At 37.0% G+C, this 21,523-nt stretch overlaps 1 protein-coding gene across 1 annotated transcript in view; it reads right to left on the bottom strand.

Annotated features, from left to right (window-relative positions):
• The window catches only part of LOC115431887 (mitochondrial intermediate peptidase), a 41,799-nt gene that overhangs the window by 16,159 nt on the left and 4,117 nt on the right, over nucleotides 1-21,523 (bottom strand). Inside the window, exons 5-18 of the mRNA XM_030152577.1 lie at nucleotides 21,212-21,275; nucleotides 20,930-21,112; nucleotides 20,462-20,618; nucleotides 20,152-20,200; nucleotides 19,618-19,678; nucleotides 18,426-18,478; nucleotides 12,560-12,713; nucleotides 12,277-12,354; nucleotides 10,166-10,373; nucleotides 6,113-6,222; nucleotides 5,796-5,870; nucleotides 5,323-5,439; nucleotides 1,033-1,154; nucleotides 300-373 (exon numbers count right to left, since the gene is read on the bottom strand). Of these exons, the coding sequence (XP_030008437.1) occupies nucleotides 300-373; nucleotides 1,033-1,154; nucleotides 5,323-5,439; nucleotides 5,796-5,870; nucleotides 6,113-6,222; nucleotides 10,166-10,373; nucleotides 12,277-12,354; nucleotides 12,560-12,713; nucleotides 18,426-18,478; nucleotides 19,618-19,678; nucleotides 20,152-20,200; nucleotides 20,462-20,618; nucleotides 20,930-21,112; nucleotides 21,212-21,275 (1,505 nt within the window). The remainder of the gene's footprint in view (nucleotides 1-299; nucleotides 374-1,032; nucleotides 1,155-5,322; nucleotides 5,440-5,795; nucleotides 5,871-6,112; nucleotides 6,223-10,165; nucleotides 10,374-12,276; nucleotides 12,355-12,559; nucleotides 12,714-18,425; nucleotides 18,479-19,617; nucleotides 19,679-20,151; nucleotides 20,201-20,461; nucleotides 20,619-20,929; nucleotides 21,113-21,211; nucleotides 21,276-21,523) is intronic.

Consider the following 21,523-nt stretch of genomic DNA (forward strand, 5'->3'; position numbering starts at 1 on the left):
TATATTTCCCAAAACTAAAATAAAGCTAGGGATGAACTCTGTGGAATCCAAAAACTGTTAGTAAAAGACATCTAAACCTGCCAGTGGGGGTCTTGAACGCAGCGGTAGGACTGTTCCCCGAAGGCTGTGAGGTTAAAAGCTTCATCGGGACCAGATACAGAAGGGACAACTGAGGCCTTGAGGTGCAATTCCAAAGGCTGATGCAATCCAAATATTTGACACCAAAGGGTTATAAAACTTCTATGGAATAAAATGAAGTTGAGGTTTACTTTAGATTACTATCATGTGTGATGTGTTACCTTCCACCATCAGCATGGGCTCCTTGGCTCCACCATGGGCCAGCATCTCCTGCCGGTAACGCTCACCCATGTCCCTAAAGAAGCGCAGACAGACACAGAGGAGACAGAGATAAGGTTACAGACACCTGTATTCTCCTCTGTCAGCTCCTCGTCTCTGTCAAAAAGTCCAATGCCTCCACTCAGAGCCCAGGGCCAAAACTCATAAGCTGCTCTTCACAACAGACAGGTGACAGGAAACAGAGATCTGACAACTGCAGGTGGAGCTGAAACAACCTCACAACGAAAGGCAGGACAGAGAACGGAGAAAGGAAAAAGAAAAGCCAGGCAGAGGGAAAGTGCTGCGGGGCTTAGGAGTCTATGGGGATACATAGAGGCTTCATTTTTCAAAACAAGGCCTTTGTGCAAGTCCAGAGGCAAACATAGATAACGGAGGGTCTGGTAGTGCAGATGCTGGTGTGTATCTCTGAGTAACAGCAGACAACTGCCAAGTCGGCATAAGTTTCATATTAATGTCATGTTCCATGTCAGGCTGCAGAGGCTTAAACAGTATCTGAGGAAGGCAGGCTGTCAGAGGACATTTGTTTCAGCGCTCTAAACACTAAACAGGTTTGTGTGGAACCTCCCCATGATCAGAAGGATACAAACGACTGAATAGAGTCCAGTCAAGATTGTGGCCGTCTCCCTTTAACACCCCACAGTGTTTCACAGAGCAGTTTCATCCCAGCTGTCTCACCTGTTTAAAGGGTCCTGGACAAAGCACTGCTTCCACACCATTGACGCCACGGCCCGGGACATGAGGTAGGAGTAGTACTTGGCACCGTAGCCAATAAGGTGGCTGAACCTCAGCTGCCATGCCTGCACAAGAAATCAAAAATAAAGCCACAATTTTCCAAGTGAAAAAATATTTTGCCACCCAACCACACATGACACGACAACTTACTTTGCAAAGATGTAGGAGTAGAGTTGTGGCTCTAAAAACTTACTTTCAACACAGATAGTGTTTCATAGTGTACAGTGGTGGAAAAAGGTTTTCGACATGAATTTGCAATGTAGAGGGTGTCCATAAAGTCCCTTTACAAATTATTAAATCTATAACAAAAGCAAATGAATAGACAAATCACTTATTACAAAATGAAAAGTAGATGTTGAGGGGTTTTTTGCCTCATTTAATCCACCTCTATATGGACACCATTAGTTGCATGAAGCACATCAAGACAGTACTGGATTTGTTTCCATGTTGGCTGTATCATAGCCTCATTAATGGTGTCAGTGGCATCAGTGGTGTTTTGCTCCAGGTCGTTGATATCCTGTATCTTTGTTCGATACATGATATCTTTAACATAACCCTGATTTTGTTTCAATAAACCACAATACACATTGTGCCTTTACTTTTGGAGCAGCCATTTTTAGGGGTTTATTTAACAGAAATACACAAATGCAATGTCATTAAAAACATTGATAACCATTGAGTACATAGAACAAATCTGATTAATATGTCTCATCAACTGCTTTAGTAATTTTTTTTTTAAATTATAGAGACTTTGTTGACTTTATGTAGTATTTATGCATCCATTCTTCAAATCTGCATGCTTCCTTCCCTTCCCAAAACTGGATGAATTCTGCAAATTAATGAAAAACATCCAGAGTATGACAGGTTGAAACCATCAGGAATTAGAATATAGTTATTTTTTCTTGTTAACAATAAACAAAAAAATTATTTCCATTTGTTTGTGTCTGTCCGATAGAGCCACAACTTTTGAAACATAAAAAGATTTTTCCGCAAATATTTTATGATAATATTTGAGATTGTGTACAATTTTAAAGGTGTCCAAAAACTTTTTTTCCACTACTGCATTAGTTTTGTGTGGAATGACTAATGGATTAAATGTTTCTCCTCACTAATTTGTTAAGAGAATCTCAGAAAATGCTCAAAGAGTGGCTGCAGCTGTCAATTTGGACATGAAAATATATACATATAGAAAAACGAAAAACTGATGCACTGTAAACTCACATTAATCATAGTTATAATTATTTTATAGAAACCGTGTCTAGACCAATGTTTGAAAAGACAACCACACTGCTATTTATGGGTGATACTCGTTTTGTCTTTGAAGCGTCTCTCATTGTCTTTGTTGGTGTCATTATAGTGGTGGGGTAAACACAGTTTTCCCCTAACAATCGTTTATAACAAACCATACAATCACAACCTGCGAGCTCATCCCTCAAAGGACAAAATACGGAAATTCCTGAATGGTAGAAAGCCCCCTTCTTTTCTTTTCTCTTCTCCCTGTCATTGCCTGCAGGGGCCCCTTCTCCATATCTATAAAGATGAGCTCTTTTATGATCTCTGCAAACGGGGACTCTGGGGGAATTCAGCTGGCAAACATTCAAACATCCCACCAGTTAGAAAAGACAGCAGCTGCTGCAGTTAACAAACCAAAACAGACGGCAGACGCCTCCCTCCACCTCCAAATAAAACTCAGTTAATGATTTACACTCCATTGGAAACTGAAATGTTTGAACCAGGGGATCTAAATTACAAAGCACTAACATATGTACTTGTGTGTACAAAGATGACCTTTCACTGAATGTGAATTTATTTATTTGGCACAATCTCGTCTGAGTGTGTCTCAATGCAAGAGAAAACCTTGACTTTTTATTGAGATATATAGAGGAGGTGGCAAAGACTTCAAACATGGTAGTAAAAACTACTGTCAACTGTTAATAAATCAAATATATCATATGTATATACTTTGTACAGCTGTTATAAAATCCTGGACTGAAAAACAGACCACATTAAAATGACGCAAAGCTCATTCCCAAGAATCAAGGAACAGCATTATGACAAACGTCTTGCAAAAGCCTTCTAATTAGACATTATATTACATTATGTATACTGAAATTGTGCAGAAATACTTTTAAAATGTGTAACAAATATTCAGACTAGAGGCTAGAATAGGCTGCTGTGATCTCATCTGCGTGGTCTTTCAGCGTTAAAAAGATTAAAGCTACAAAGTGTTGACTTGACAAGACTCTTCTGGGCTGTAGTGACTTTAATAAGGTTATATATCCTTGGCTCAGTGTTGGCTTAGAAAACCACAGCCAAGCTAAAGAGTTTGCTCTGTCAGCTGAATACAACAGTGATACAGAGCCTCGGGGCACTTGGGTTAGAAGTCTGTTTTAGCAGTTAAAAGACTCACAAAAAAAGGAAAAATATAGAAAATGAGCACAAAAAAATTCATGAATGTCCAATTTCAGTTGATACATCAAAACAAAATTATTTAATACAAAAAGAGACGGACAGAAAAGTAACTTATAGCAGGTCCTATTCTAAACCATCAGTGGAATTTTTTAAACAAATGAAAGCAGTTATGGTTGTTGAAGCAAATGCTGTTTTAGCATCGTTTCAGTGCGAGTTTCTGACACGAATCATTAAACACTCGTCACAACACGCCATGAAAATGATTTTCAGACTTCCCTTTGTATCCAATCCCTTTGCCGCACATGAAATGATTTATGTTGAGTTTTTGTGTGAGAGTGTAAGTGGGTTACATGTCAGTGAGATATCCTTTTGATCCTTACACACAATGGAGACAAAGTCAGTACCGGCTTTTTGCTCTAGTCTTGCTGTACGTGACAAAGGCATATTTTGCTCTTTCCAAACTCAACTTTCTGGCTTGTTCATGAGGTAAAGTTGAACTCCACCTTTTAACAGGGTAGCTTAGATTATAAAGGACTCCGCTTGCACCGAAAAGAGGAACAAACACATGGTTGTAAAGCATTCACGCCAAGAATCGCAGATTAAGAAAATGTCAACACAGCGAGCAGAATGTCCCGCTTTCTGCCATTTATTTCCAAATATTATCTTCAGCTCAAGGGTGACCATGTGGTCTGTGTTACACACAGCTGATCCTCACTCTCTGCACACAGCGGGAAATGATAGCCCTGCTCTATAAACTATACACATGTCAGCATCACCCTAATGTTTATAATCTGTGGCTCTCAGTAACCTATTAGCCACTCAAGTGTCTGCTTTACAATGGAAACTTTTCCCTGAGCTGTGTTTCCATGAGGTTGGGTGGAGAGCGAGAAAAGAGAAATACTGCGTGAATTTCCAAAAAAACAAGTTTAAGTAGATTCTGTGTTTAAATTTTCTAAACAAATCTGTTTTCGCTTGCCCTGATCCACTGATGATCCTATTCTCAAAGCCCAGGCCCCGCAGTCATCTTCAGTTACAGAGGAGTTCAAGTGAGGAAACCGATCCGGCTGTGGTTTGCTGTGCACGGAGGCAAAGTGTCTGTTAGAGCTTTCAGTGAGGATTGAGAAGTTGAAAAGGAATGACTGGGACAGTGGGAAACTACGTATATAACATAAACCACAACCTCTGGAGAGGGAGCTCAAAAGCAGAACAGTGGGAGGACTCCCGTTGGCCGGGAGAATATACAGCACTTCTGTAATCTCTATTCCTGATGGCACCCCACATAATTATAGCCCAGAGTTAATGCTCTATGAAGGCCATTCCTGCCTAAATTATGACTGTGTTTTTGATTCCCTTCTCCCTCCTGGCCTCATCCCCTCGCCCACAGCTGCAAAAGTGGGGGAAATAGTGAGCTTTTTTTCATTAGAGGACGGGGATGAAGAGTTTCAAATATTTCCCCCAGGGAGAGCTCATTCAAAGTATGCCTCTGCTTTGTTATTTTACCAGGGCTTCAAAAAAGGCTTTAATCCTGTAAACGGTGCTGTGCCTGGATAAAAGATATAAACCCAGAGAAAAATGGGAGAGAGAGTGAGCAGGGAAAAAAAGAAAAGAGAGGAAAACTAAAAGGCTCAGTCAGGTTTGTGTCGTTTGCGGTGATTAGTGACAAGACAGAAAAGGGTCTAGGGGGGGGAATTATGCACAAAACTTTCTTTGAATTATCATCAAACTTAAAAACTGGAACTGATCTAAAGGAACAGCATTTAAAAGACCAGCTACTGAAATGAGCAGAAGTCAGGGCTAGTCTGTGAAAATGGGAATATGTACCGTATTGGGTGTGTAAGGCAAGCCATAGAACTTCTGCTGCATCTCTTTAAGGATTTCAGTTGTGGAACGGTTTTGAGGTGCGCTGTGGTAGAGCTGGTCCAAGACAGCGTAGAAGATCTGCTCCAAAACAGTAAAAAAAAAAAAAAGCACATTATGTAAGCAGTTATACATGTAGAGTAGAGGTCCACTATTTATAAGCTCTGTGGCTCTTCTTTGTTTTCTACCCATTATTTCTCTCATTTCTTCCCCTGTTTTTCTTACTTGAACAGTCATTAAAACAACAGAAGACACTGAATGTTGCAAATAGTCAAGACTCATGGCAGATTTTGTGGTGTTTGACATTAGGCTACATATATAACACTGACTTTTCAATGAAATACACAGTAGTTCAGTTCTCTAAAATATAATATGTTAAAAAGGATATAATATTATCTATATTTTATGAGTAATGAGTGAGAGGATCGTCACTGTACCTGTAACTGAGTATCTGCAGCTCCACACACCTTCTTTGACTCACACAGACGAGCCACCATACTCTCTGGGAGAGGCTGAGAAGACAACAATAAAAACATAAAAAAATGCATTAAACCTGTCTCAACACCTACCTAAATAACATTACAGCTACAAAAAGTACTTTTAGGATGAATACATATAGAATATAGTTATAATTCTAGCAAACTGTACCTGGTGCTTGTGTTAAACCTCTCTTTATACAGTGAGTTATGCTTTTGAGTAAATTCTTCATACTGGTGGACTGAAATGAAACACTATCTTGGAGTATTATGTGTACCTGGCCAGTTTCATAATGGCGTGCAAACTGGCTGATGACGCGGTAGTCAGTGGCAAAATACTCCATGAGGATTGAAGGGACTTCAGCAAAGTCAGTCGCACATCTGGTTCCTGGAGGAAACACAAAAGAGCTCATATATAAGAGCAAAAAATTCAATCACAGGCAGTCACGGCTCTCTACTTTCATCCTGGGTGAAATGAGGAGATTTATAATCTACTTTGGTCTTTGACTGAGGTGCTTCACATGACATGAGTGTGACGCTGACAAGTTTGCAGTTCGTTGACAAAATCAGGTCTTTATTACCCCGCCCCCCAAAGGCGAGGCAAGGGGTATTGTTTTTGGTTCGGTTTGTTTGTTTCTATGTTTGTTCGTTTGTGTCTTTTTTTGATTGTTAACACTCTAGTAGTAAAACTGTTGGTTGAATTCATACACAATTGGGTTTACAGATTGCCAGTGACCCAAAATAGATCTGATTACATTTTGGGAACAGTAGGTCAAAGTTCAGATTTTTGTATGAATTTTTAAAACCTTTTTTTCCCCCCATTTGCTTATAATGGGCGAAATTTCAAATGTCTGTAGCTGCAAAACTGTTGGTTGAATTCATACCTAATTGGGTTTATAGATTGCCAGTGACCCAAAATAGATGTGGTTACATTTTGGGAAAAGTAGGTCCAAGTTTAAATTTCTTATGAATTTTTTAAGTCTTTTTTTTCTCCCATTTACTTGTAATGGGTGAAATTTCAAATGTCTATAAAAACATCAATTTTGTTTCAGTTTACTTCAAACATGGCACATATATAGAGGCAATTGACATGCTGTCGTCACCACACGCATTTTTGACATGATGACATCAGCTGGATTGATGCCAAAATAAGCTATAATACGTGCGAGGGGCGGGGTCTGTTGTGCCTGGCAACACTTGTATTCTTAAAAGCACCGACTGTATCAAAGTCACCTGGTGTTCCCTGCCTCCCTATTTTTCTGCATATCCTTAAGTGTAACATGAAGAACACTGCTATTAAAAAAATACTTGTAGGAGTGAAAAAAAGAACATGAAGTCACTGATAACGCAACATGAAACTCATTCAGTAAGTAGCACGTCTAAACAGGTGTAAACACAGTGTCCACTAAAGAAACGGCCTCAAGTTGCAACATCACACATAATCCTTTGATTAACTGATACTGTAATTACATTGAACTATACAGTATACTTTTGGCATCTAACATTACTGGGTGATGTATCTGATGAGTAAAACAGTATCAAATGACAGCTATGATAGCCAAAGTTAATCCAAAATTCACCTAGGGATTATACTTCAAGGGATTTATTGCTTATTTTCAATTCAAGAGCATAATTATGCCTTGTGATATTTGGAAGCGCACAGTCATCATTTTCAGATACAGAAGCACAGATGCTGACCATCTTCCATGTTGCTGAACCCGTATTACATGCCTAAAGCCTTGTACATGTTCAAGGAGGCGGTACTTATGATATTGCTACTTATTACAGAAAAATCTTGCAAAACTACCTATAATTTTCATTATCGTTAAAGGAGTGATATTTTGCTTTTTTAAATGGAATTATGCATTTTAAAATGTTTCCCTGTGGTCTACATAAACTGTAAATACTATGCTTGGGTCTGAATTCTTCATTAATTCAGCTCCACAGGTCCATCTTCAACCCTATTTCTGAGTAATGACACCAGAAAGGTCGTTTTGAGCGCTGGTGCTTTAAATGCAAATGAGTCACTTCACGCCCCACCCCCCTCTGGTTGCTGACTGTGCTGCTCTGTCCTGTTCAACCAACAATTGAACATTTTAGCTAATCGGCTCGAAGTTTGGACGTATTTTCAGTATGGACTACAACCGCTGCTGCTGACAAACAATTACGTAACTAGTTATAGAAGTAACAAATTTAGCAGGAATTAAAACAAGTTGTAGAAATCCACTTGATTTTTGCCAAAAATGAATATAAAGATAGCTTTGCAGCACCTGGAGGGTTCAAATTCAAACTTTTGAAACTATTAGTGTCCAAATACACAAATAAATGTACCAAAGACTAATAAAAGTAGGTTTAGCAAAATATGATCCCTTAAATATGTAAACTTGGGCTTAATTTTATACCAATTGTAATACCACAATATACCACTAGAAGGAGTATGGAACCACTTTAGCCTTATATCTGCTGGTCTGAAGCCTGAGTTTTAGCTTTACTCAATCCACTACACAGTCAATAGGAATTACCTTAATGGGCCAATTCTAATCTATTCCCATTCATAATTTAACACTGAAGCTTTTCCCAAAGTGGTGATTACCAACAGCGCCACCTACTGCTAAAAGAAACAATGTTTAGAGTCAAAGACGCTGCCATTGCTGTTCCTTCTGAAAACAGCTCTCAGAAAGTAAAGGAATAGAGTTCGATGCCTACATTGTTAATGTCGCAATGCTTCTGAAGATATAACATTACTATTTTACATTATTAGCTTAAGTTAAATTTGCTGTTTGTGCGATATACAGTATACATTTATCTATCAAACTGAGGCAGTTCTGATCATTCAAAATGTAGAGCTTTCCTGCAGCTACTGACAAGAAAAACTATACAATAGAAAATGCAGGTTATTTATAGTTTTACTGTGAATGCTTTCTTGGCTAAAAACTGACCTCAGTTACTTATAATGTAAACAATCAGCTATTGCATCACATTAACATTATAAATCAGCAGTATTTTCTGACTATTTTTTTTGTTTGGAAAAACACAGATGAATACCATAATACAGATGTGCTGAAAACAACAAGCTTTACACTTGTTTCAGTGAGCGATGTGTAACGATAATTCCATTGGTGGTGGGTGCTTTCATTTCATTGCTGCCCTCTGGTGTTGATAAGTGCTGTTAATTTATCAATCTTAAAACTACAATTAAGTCTGGATACAATGAGAAATAGAAGGCTTACGAAACACAATAACTAACAAGTGAAATTTGTTTCCAAAATTAAATAAAACTCAGAGGATGCATTATCAAAGCATCCTCAGTAATTATACATAATGTGAAAAACAGCAACGCAAAGCAGATCACCACATAATTATTATTTTGAGAAGTGACATATAGTGGTTGTTGAAAGCTAAATAAGGTACTACATCACATTAGGTTAACACATTATCTAACTATGCAACTTAACAAACTTCTTAAATGATAACAAAGCAGAAAACTTTCATTTGACTGTCATTACCTCCACCAAGGAGGTTATGTTTTTGCTGGCATTGGTTTGTTTGTTTGTTTGTCTGTCTGTCTGTCTGTCCGTGTGCAAGATAACTCAAAAAGATATGGACGGATTTGGATGAAAATTTCAGGAAATGTTCATACTAGCACAAAGAACAAATGATTAAATTGGGGGGGGCACTGATCTGCCTTGGCAGAGGTCTGTGCTCTCCTCTCCAAGTGCTTTTCTAGTTTAAAAATGCATTCCACAGCAGTACTGTTTTAAATAGAACTACTAATGCATTTAACCTTCATTATCTTAATTACAGTGTCTATCAAATGATAAATAATGTCTTTTTAATGTCTTCAGGAGTTTAATAGTAAAATGTCTTGAGTTTTATTACACAATATTTCTCGACCTTTATAATTTCATCACTGAGAAATTCCCCATATTACTGCTTCTACGGTTAAACTACTAACAGACAGAAAGTAACTAATAATTAAAAATACAATATCATTATTACCTCTGTCAAATAACGGCAGAGGTTATGTGTTCATCAGGGTTTGTCTGTTTGTTTGTCTCTTAGTAAGTTAACTCAAAAAATTATGGACAGATTTTCATGAAATTTTCAGGAAATGTTGATACTGCCACAAAGAACAAATGATTAAATTTCGGTGGTGATGTAATAATATACATTATTATAGTATGTGCTACCTTGAAAAGTGTGTGTAAAAGTTTAGTGGTAAAATAACACCTCGCTTTTAGATTAAGATAGATATGAATGAGAGTCCTCATTGACAGGATAAGTACAGTATCTGTCCAAGTCGTTGCTTCTAGGTTTGATGTTCACTGCACCTGTCACATGCTGGTAGCGAGTGCGTCCAAGCATAGAATGCATTGCGTGTCCCATCTCATGAAAGAGGTTTTCCATCATCCCTGGAGTGAGCAGGGTGGGGGCGCTCTTAGTGGGAAGGGGTAGACTCAGCATCAGCACCACCACCGGCAGCTGGTACTGACCCGTTTCCTGGCACCAGCGCCCACCGCGAATGGTGAAGTGACAGTCCTTGAAGAGCAGGAGGCATAAAGAATATACAGTTAGAGAGACCAGTCCAAATGTCCAGATTTGGGCTCCACTGAAAACCTCTGCAATGTAATTTAGGAGGAAGATGGATGATCGCAAGCCATCAAACAAAGCTGAGCTGCCTGCATTTTTGCACCAGGAGTGGCATAAATCACCCAAAAGCAACGTGAAGATTGGTGGAGAGCAAGTTAAGACACATGAGCGCTGTCACTGCAGATCAGAGTGATTCCACCACATATTGATTTACTTTCTGAGTTAAAACATTATTGTTCAAAACAAATGTCAAAGTGCTCTCTTTGTAACAGTCTTATTATGAGTTGTCTGCAAATTACTAATCTAAATGACAATATTTCTTTTGCAATTTCAGAGAAATGTTGTCAGTGTTCATGTTCTTCTTGCACACACATCTTAACAGTAAATCCAGTGGTCTCTTTTTCCTTTATTCCAATACTAAGTATTTTAATGATAGATTTAAGGTACTATTCAAAAGTATATTATCTAAATGAACACATCCCTCTGGTGTCAGTACACATCAGCGAAGGCAACTGTAACAATTATCTGGCTTATTTGACTCTCTAACAGTTCAGTGTAACCCCCCCCCATATCACACAATGTGCATGTGCGAGCACGATATAAATCAGGGTTCTCACTCTTTCCCTGAAATTATTTTCCAGGACATTTTCAGCCACTACAGAGACAAGTTATCACATCATACACTAATCCATTACCCTGTCCCCCTCATTCTTTGGAAGTGTTCTTTTCTAGTTGTAACTTGCATTTACCCAGATTGTGTCTATGTTTATTACTCATTTGATGTGCAGTCTATGGTTATAATTTATCTATGAAAAATAATGATGACAAATGTATCATAGAATAATACAAACACACCCACAGATTACAGCGTAGCACTTCATTAGCTTGACAAACTGGAGTTACAAAGTTCAACTGGGCAATTCCCAACTCAACTTTTTCATCTCTCTTACTTTCTCTCCTGCACTTCCTGTAAAAATATTTGCATATTTTCAATAAATTACTGAAAAACTATTTCCTTTGTTTCATCTCAGTTTAGGCACACAAGGTCACAAGGCAGAGGGAGGATAAATAATTTTCCAGGATAACTTCTGGGCCATTTGACCTTTTTTTCTCATTTTCCATATGTTTTCCACGAGTGGAAAATTGGTCAATCATTTTCCAGGTTTTCCAGGACACGTGGGAACCATGTAAATATGTAAATAAATAATTATATAATATAATAATCAAACACTCATATTTGACTTTTAATTCTAATTTTTTATTTATATAAATATTTACATAAATACCAAATTTCTTATTTTTCTCTTATATTTCATTCTTTCTATATGTACTTTTCTCTGCACTTGCTTGTTGTATGCTGCTGCTGTTAACTGTGAAATTTCCCCATGGTGGGATAAATAAAGATCTTATTTTATCTTATCTTACATTGATCAAGATCCCAGTGAAGTACTGTCTGCACAACATAATTAATTGCACTGAAGTACCTTCGTCAAACAGGTTTCACTCATTTGTATTAACCTTTTTTCGACATCTGGCATTTTGACTTGCTAAAGCCGAAAACAACAAACAGGTGTAATTGGTATCATTAAAATGACTATATTCCATTTAGCTGCATTGGTTTCAGGGCCTGGAGTTGCATATGTTGGTTCATTGGAATGTCCTCCGGGGGAAAATAAATGGATCAGAGCCACAGCTAATGTCATCAGTAACATCAGCACTTTGCCTGCATTTACAAGTTAAAATTTCTTCTCTTAAAAAAGCCCAATAAAGATCTAAAAACTGGCTCTGGGATAGGAGAACAGAGGAAAAAGCGAAGAGAAAAAAATGTGTAGATGAGTGTGTATATGCCAACCTGATGAGGTTTATCTGCACGGTGGAAAAAATCACAGTAGATGTATCCCAGTAATCCCTCTGTTTCATGTACCACAGCCTAGAAACACACAAACACACACACTTTAACCCACATTAAACACCAGTATAGTTATTTAAATCTTTCCTGTCTGAGAATGAAAGCTTTACTGGTTTAAATTTTCCACAAAGTAGTAAACTGTTTATGGGTTAATGTAGGACAGATTTCATCATCATGCTTGACAAAGACACGGGGGAACCTCAGTAACAGAGGAGACAGGATTTACCAGTTTGCGGACGTCGTCGCTCCAGACCTCTCCTGCTCTAGGGGGTTCGGACATGAGGGAGACGCCGTACAGCTGAGTGAAGAGGTTATTCAAGCCCTCCATGCAGGAGCCCAGAGACAAGTAGGGACTATACAGACTGGGCTCTATGTTATACCTGCCAAGACCAGAACAAGAAAGAGAACAAATAAAGCATCCATTGTTACAACCATTACAGTGAGCTTTAGCCCCAAGAGGGTCTAGTTATCAGACGTGCATAGTTGAATATTTACATGTTTTAGCTCCATCCGGCAAAGAAGCAGAAGACTACCTGGAGATTTATTAAAAAGAAAGATAGTGGGTAAATCTTAAAGGAGATGTAAGAAATACTGTAGGCCTCACTGCATAATAATAATAATAATAATAATAATAATAATAATAATGATAATATATTAGATTTCTACAGTGCTTTTCAAGGCACTCAAAGCACTTTACATTATTATAATTTTTTTTTACAATTTACATTATATTATCATTTTTGTTCTGTGGTGCTTGAATGTGAACGACATATAAATGTGTTGTTTATTTACTGTAAAATAAAACATTTTAAAAGGCACCATATATATTTGTATTTGACAATTCATGTTTGTTTGTTTTTGTCTGGTATATCATTTGTTTGACCATTTACATTCTTTAACACTAAGATTAAGACAGTGGAATGATGTTCTGTTCCATTCATATGATGGGGTGGGGGGGTGGGGGGGGTTATGTGTTTTCTTTCAAAACAAACACTGTACAGGTGAATACCAAATGTTTACATACCAAAACCCAAGAAAGATAAAAAAGAAAAGCAGAAACCTCAAAGGATATGAAGCCAGTTTTTCACCTTTCACACAGACAAAGCAAAAGTCTTAAAGTCCTAAATATTAATAGAAGTCCTAAATATGAATGAATGAATTTTTATCATCGTGTCCTGCATAAGATTATGCCCAACCCTTACACGGGCTTATAAGACACCAAAAATACAAACAAAAGACCAAATACCAGACAATAGGCACAACAGATATAAAAAAGACAATGCACTGACCTATTTAAACAAACACATCCACAGCTTTTTCCAGGCTTTCCAAACAAATAATGCTAATTTATATTCATTTGAACTAAACAACCATTTCATCTTGTCATCATCAGTGCTCCAGAACATATCAGGATTTCAGATAAACATGTCATCAAACAAAAAGGCTCTCAGCTTATTATATAGAGGACAATACAAAAGAAAATGTGATTCATTTTCCACTTCCCCCAAATCCCACAGTCCACAAAGTCTCTAAATATCTCATCTCTACTAAAATGCCTCCAAAAATGAATGAGTATACAATATGTGCACACTGCCCAGGCACAAACGAAAGAACAAAACAGGCAGTACCCTTCCACTAGATAATTATTTCAATGATTAAAATGTTTCAGCTGCAAAAAGTTCTTTAACTGATGCAGTGAGTAGCTTCTCATTTCAACAACCAGCAACCAACCAAGCAACCAACCAAACAACAATCAGTTTGATATAGAGCAAAAAGATTAGCCATGTGATCTAATGAGTCCAGATTGATTGGTGCATCAGGGTAAGAAAAGAGGCAAATGTGATTACTCATCATGCCTCGTGCCTACAGTATAAGCCTGTGGGGTCAGTGTTTTGATCTGGGGTTGATTCAGTTGCTCAGGTCTGGGTTCAGTAACATTATGTGTGAATGTAATGAGATCGTCTGAACCTGAATCCACTGAATAACCAGGTCTGAACATCAGGGGATTTTTTCTTTGCTGATGATACAGGCATATTCCAAGATGATAACACCAGGACACATCTGGATCAGATTATGGAGGAGTTGTTCAAGGTTCATGAGACATCATTTTCATACATGGATTGGCCACCAGAGTCCAGACCTGAACCCCATTGAAAACCTTTAGGATATGCTGGAGACAACTTTACACAGTGGTCCGGCTCCACCACCAACAATACAAGATAAAATATTGATGCAACTGAAGACAAAACAAATGTGACATTTCTTGTGACACTGCATCGAGGTTATAATAGTTTTGGATTTTTCATTATAGTTTAATTTTACTTAGTTTTGCCTTTTTTTTTCTCCTCTAATTCAGTTAGTTTTAATTAGTTTTTTAGAGCGGGTTTGCTAGTTTTTATCAGTTTCCATTTGTTTCTAAATGCTTGGTTTTAGTTTACTTTTATCATATCTTTTATCTTCCTCGTCATTGTATTCACCTAAATCCCATACAGGACACTGCAGCTTTCTCCCAACTTTAGTCTCAATGTTGCCAGGTAGAGTGGGGACGAGAGGCTGACTCTAAACAACGAGAAGTGACGGACCATGAAGCGCCGTATGATGATAAAATTGCTTGAGCGAAATAAATCGATTTCATATCAGTCCGGCATTGATAAAGATGAAAAGAATTTTCGAAGGGAATTTTATCCATAATTTTTAAACGTTTTAATTAGTTTTGTAAACACACAATACAGTTTCAGATAGTTAGCATTTTTTCTTTATAGTTTTTATTTATTTCAGTTAACAAAAATGTTTTTTCAATTATAGTTTTCGTCATTTTGTTAGTTTTCGATAACAATAATAACCTTGCACTGCTTAGGCTTACAGTGAAAGTGTTCTATCATCAAAACTAATGTCAGTCCAATGACATATTATGTGTGTGACTTTTCTGCTGGCTGGACAGTGCATTTATTTTGAGATTAAACTGTTGAAAGAACGGCATAGACTGTACTGTTTACATCATTTGTTCCATTTCAGTAAGTATTACTTAAATCCTCTGACCATTACACATGTGATTACCACTCGCATTCACGGTGGTTTAGAGCACATTAGATAGAGACCACAAAACCAAAATGGCTCAGAACACCTCAACATGTGTGTTATTAGTAACTTTACCACACAGATACACACTGTATACCTCATTTTAATATGGTTTGAACAGCCTCTACCATAAAGGCTGCTGACAGAAGAGCAGTGATAAAGAGGATACGAGTGAGTGAGAGAAAATCTGGGGAGTGAAGGAAGTTTTAGTGACAGACGTTTACAGCTGCTTTTGTGTGTCTGTGAATTTGAATCTAGTAGGAAGAGAAGCAGCTTTTGGAAAACCACTTTTTGAAGCAAATAGTTAATTTCTTAACAGGCTGAGTTCAAAACCACCAGAAATTTCCTGTGCTGAAGGAGTAGGAGAGACAACCACTCCTCTTCAAAAGCCTAGAGAATAGTCGTTGACACACAGTAAAGCACAAAAAACCTGCTTAAATCCAAAGGATGCACCAGGGATCGATAATGTCTGCAATAAATATCAAGTCAAATCTTCCTCTGAACATTTACTCTGATACATTATTATTCTCTGGTGACTGTTGGGAAGGAAAAAGGCAGTTCATTAAGATAAAGTTTAAAAAAAAAGTATACAATGAAACAACAACAAAACATAAAACAGCTCATAATTATACACTTGTAAATGTTTTGATAATTTTTCATGAACTACACAAATTGTTATCCAATATTTGTGACAGTCAGACAGCCCTATATGTTGGAATAAATTACATAGAGTGATTTCAGTCATTTCTCCTCTTCTATGTTTATCTATTATTTGCTATCTATTATTCTGTTGTTTTCTATTTTAAATGCGTGTTTTCAAATGTTCTCTTCACTATCGATACTGTGGATCGCAATTTCATTCATTATACTACATGTTGAATGACAATAAAAGATTTTGAATTTTGAATTGTCATTTCATTTTTATCAGCTGAATTAGAGAGTAATTCTAACCATTATGTCAGTGCGCAGTATATGTTTTATGTGTACATATTTTTTTCTATAAATAAATCTCATTGTGACAGCTGCTATTATGGGCAACTTTTCTTGAAAGATTCAGTGTGTGATGTTTATTGGCATCTAGCGGTGAAGTCAAGAATTCAGCTAAATACCCGTCCACCCTCGCCTATGGTGACTGTTAAAAAAGCATGTTTCTCATTAGAGCCAGTGTTTGTTGAGTCCTTTCTGGGCTGTTTAGTTTAGGGGATATTAACCCTGATTGACATGTAGACATAACATACACATGTAATTCCCATTACCAATGGATAACATTAACTATAAAACAGAAAACATAATTTTGAAGTCTGTTTGGAGCTAATTAGAAAGTGCACCATGGTGGAATCTGTGAAGACCAACCTGTTCCCTCTGTAGATATAATATCTGTATAATATTTAAGAGATTATACATTGATGAAATCATTATATTTTGTTCCATTTCTGCAGTTAGATCCTCCTAAATCGCACACACCGGACCCTTACACAAGACCACCGCTGACCGTGGTAATGACCCCTCTGCTCCTTTTAACAATGAGGGCTGCCCTGCACCTATTCCCCTGTAGGTCCTTGCTCCCCTATTGGTATCACTGTGGTAGCATCCCCTATCTGCCCCCATGGCCCCACACGAGCCCCCAAAGACCTGAAAAATGCAACACTGCCATCCAAATTTGACGTGACAAAACTGATTTGACCTTGAAAATTAATATCAAGGTCGATGCCGAAAGAACTTGTCCAAGAGTTCCCCTAGTTGCACCCACACTGCAAAAATCTAAATCTCACCAAGTGTATTTTTCTCATTTCTAGTCAAAATATCTCATCACAGTTAAAATAACACATAATCACCTAAAGAGTGACTTGTAAGTGAGAAATAAGAACTTATTTTTAGACAACAGATCTTGAAAATCTTATTTCAAGAAATCTTACCAAGATAATTTTCACTTGTTCCATTGGCAGATATTTTTTTTTGCTTAATTCAAGATTTTTTTTTTGCTTAATTCAAGTAAATAAATCTGCAAATGGAACAAGTGAAAATTATCTTGGTAAGATTTCTTGAAATAAGATTTTCAAGAGCTATTGTCTAAAACTAAGTTCTTATATCTCACTGAAAAGTTTCTCTTTAGGTGATTATGTCTTGATTTGATTTGATTTATTTATTTCAAACATGCAAAGAAACAAAATAAAACAAAACAAAGCAAATTAAGACAAAAACAAAATAACATTTAAATGGACAGAATCTATCTTCGAGCACATACAAGTCTGAATATTGCATGGTCGAAAAGGAGTAGGAAGAAGTATAAACTTATTTAATCCTACCCCTCAGTGCTTTTACACCTTTTACGTAAGTGTGATGAGTGTGTATCTCATCACATTTATTTCAAGTGTGATGAGATATTTTGACTAGAAATGAGAAAAACACACTTGGTAAGATTTAGATTTTTGTAGTGCAAGTACCAAACATGAAGGTGATCTCGTTAATCACATTGACACTGATGCATAAAGACACAATAATACACCTGCGGCCGATGGTCAGCCATGGGGCAAAAAGACAAAAAGGTGAAAACACTGAGCTAAAACATTTGTAATCAAGTCGAATACACTGACTCAAGATCAGAACAGTCTAGTTTAATAAACTGGATCTTCAATACAAAAAATGGACATAGTGTTTAATATTATATGACATCCACCAGGTTTAGTAATACTAAGAATAAGTGTGTGTCTAAAGTAGAGGGCAAGCTGTAAAATACACTGGAAGAAACGAAAGAGACTGAGGCAGAGAAGGTTGATAATGTCATACTGTCCTGAATCAGAAAGGATTATGCCAGAGAACTCGCACAACTCCCATGCATCTCTCTTAACACCTTTTGTGACTTGTGACACCTGAGAAAGAGCCGGGATGCAACAACAACTTGCACCGCAGCTGAATATGGAATTACAAACGTCAGCACGAAGATACGGATCAAGGTGACTTTATCGAGTGACGGCAGGCTGAAAAACAAGCTTCATGCGACAATAATTTCTCACCTTTCAGCACGCAAGACGCCACTGAGGTACGGATGATCCCATGGCATGAGCTCCTATGACACAAATACAACAACGTGTAATCCACATGTGATATCAGACCAACAATCAGAGTACAAAGAAATCCTCATAAAACTCCTTTTTGTGAAACTGAGTACAAAAATCCAAGCCACCTCTAGGTTTGCTGGTTTAGTAAAGTTGTAATGTCAACACATATGCATTTCTCAGTCTCTGTATTGAGATCCAATCTGGATATATGTGAAATATATACAGCAGGAAAAACAAAAGTTTCTGGAAAAAAAAACTGCTTCTATGAACCAAAGTAGTGTGACCTCCTTTTGCACTTAACATGTCTATAACCCTTTTATTTAGACTATATGAGATTTATTAAATTAATTTCCTGATGTTTTATCCCAGGTTTCATTCAACACATGCCAGATGTTTGTACCTGTTTGTGTTGCTTCTTGTCATGGGGTCAGAGGTCACACTAAATAGTAATTTCAACCTTTAGATGCCAGTATTCTGTGTGTCATTTAAAGCTGTGCACATACAGTGCACATAAAGTTGCAGAAAAAAAAAATATTAGTGCACCTCTTGTTTTCTTCAATTTCTTGTTCATTTTAATGCCTAGTACAACTAAAGGTACATTTGTTTGGACAAATATGATAACAACAAAAAATAGCTCATAAGAGTTTAATTTAAGATTTAAGAGCCGTTTTCCATGTTTTCTTGATAATAACCAAAATCACTTACGTTTTTACATCAGTATCTACGGCATTGTACTGACAAAAGCAGTACTTTTAGGCATTCTATGTTTTGTTTCTGTCTGTTTTAGTCACATGATACACACAGGGGTTAGTACTTGATTGCATAACCATTGTTTTTGATGACTTTTGATGGTCTAACAATTTATTTTTGTGACTGTATGTGTATATCAGATCTTAATAGTATACATATAACACAAATATATATATTTCATGTTTTCTTGTATATCAAGAAAAGAGAATGAGAAGTAAACATGTATGCTTATGTCAACCCTGTAAAAATAAAGCTAAACATGGCCTAAGACTTTTGCACAGTATTGTATTTGCCAAATATGAATAATACCTGTACTGATGGACGTATGATGATACACTGAAATAGTTTTGTTGTAGAGGAATGTATATTCCATGTAAAAAAAAAAAAAAACACTTACAGAATTCCGAGGGTTGAGTTTTTTCTTCATGTCCCTCATCATCTTAAAGTCTTTTGCTGTTCTGCGAAATTAAAAAACACACAAAACCAAGATTAGAGCTAACTGTCTAGAGGCATTCATTCCAGTCTTCACCCACCTAGTCAGGGTCAGAAGGAGCCAAATCCTATCCCAGCATGCATTTGGCTGAAGGCTGGGAAACACACCCTGGACAGGCTGCCAGGTTAAAAGGCTTACATTCATACCTGTGGGTAATTTAGAATCTCTCATCCATCTGCCTTGCATATTTTTGGACTTTTAAGAAGAGTCCTAAACACATCAATATACTTACACAAAAAACAAGAGGAAAATAACAATATTTTAAAAAATGGACCTGTTGTGTTTTTGACTGTGAACAAACATCACAAGTGACAAAATCTCATATCACTTAAATTAATATTTTCACCCCCAAATTTCATGAATACAATTATTGTACAGGTGTTGCTCATTGCTGGGAACTTTTATGATACAACATGTCATGTCATATTTTTTCTGTACCTGTCTGAGAGCTTATCTGTTAACAGCTGAAGGAAGGTCATCACCGTTTCTGCAAAAAGCAGCAAAAAATAGGTTACGACATGTCAAACAACTGTGATATTTGCTGCAAAAAAAAGCACAAAAACAGCTTTGAAAATGTTCATTTGTGGCTTGTATTGAATCTTTAAATGAGACTGAAAATATCACTTACTCCAAATCAATCATTTAGCTATAAATTCATGATTTTCTCTATGTCCTATTTGTTGAAGAATAGTATTGACTCTTGAGAATTATATTCATTGTGAAGCAAAGAATGAAGAGCCCCAATAACCTGGTGTTTTGGCCATCGTGCCCTTCAGTGCCCTGTGTCCATAAGACTCATAGCCCACCAGTTTGGCCAGTTTGTATCTGCATTTCAGCAGCTCCTCCAGACACTCCATTATATCTGCATTCGGATAGAGGTATATTCGGTATGCAATTTCTCGCACCTGAATGTGGTAGACAAAGAAAATTCCTGCTGTAATATTTTAAATTAAAAACACATCAACAAGGCTATAAAGTTAAAAAAATACATAGTTTTACTGAGGAAAGTGGAAAAATTTTAATTATCAAATCTCGTTAATGAATTACTACTTTATACTTATTGAATCTTTAATATCTGTAACATTGTAAAACTAAGGGAAAGTGAGATGATCTTCCAACTTCCATGAAATCCTGCCCTGTGATTGTATGACAATGGCGCCCCCTGCTGAATAATGACAGAAATGTTCTAGTGATCCAAACAAAAGATGGTACGTACCAAGTCATCAGGAGAATCTGCATGTAATCCTCCAACCTGAATGAAACTTCCTTCACTTGCAAAATGCAGATGTAGATGTTCAGGAATTGCAGACCTTGCAATTCTGTTTGGCATGTGAGAACCAACCAGAAACTCATTGTTTAGGTCCAAAAGCTTCACATGGAGGGCGACTGCCTTTTTCCTCTAAAAAAGGAGAGATCTGTTAATGATGCTCATCTGTGTGTATTCTCAATAAAACTTGTGCTCACACTCATGTTTCACAATCACAAAGTATCAGCTCACCAGTTCATCATCCAGATGAATTCCACTGATTTCAAAGTCAAACATGAATAACTCTGCCACTCGCCTGTAAAGACAAACATTACTGAAGCTTCATGTAATACAATACCACAGTCAGATAACAACATTAATACACAAAACAGCAATAGAGACCATACAAAGGAAAAACAAGGTGTAATGGAGAAGAGACAGAACAAAATGACATGAATCAGATGAAATAGTCCTCACAGTCACAATATAATTCAAGTTGATGCTCGTGTATATAAAGGATATGTAGAGATGTGGTCCACACCATCATCAAAACACAAAATGAGG

The sequence above is a fragment of the Sphaeramia orbicularis genome, chromosome 13 (assembly GCF_902148855.1).
Source record: "Sphaeramia orbicularis chromosome 13, fSphaOr1.1, whole genome shotgun sequence".
NCBI classification, from domain to species: domain Eukaryota; kingdom Metazoa; phylum Chordata; class Actinopteri; order Kurtiformes; family Apogonidae; genus Sphaeramia; species Sphaeramia orbicularis.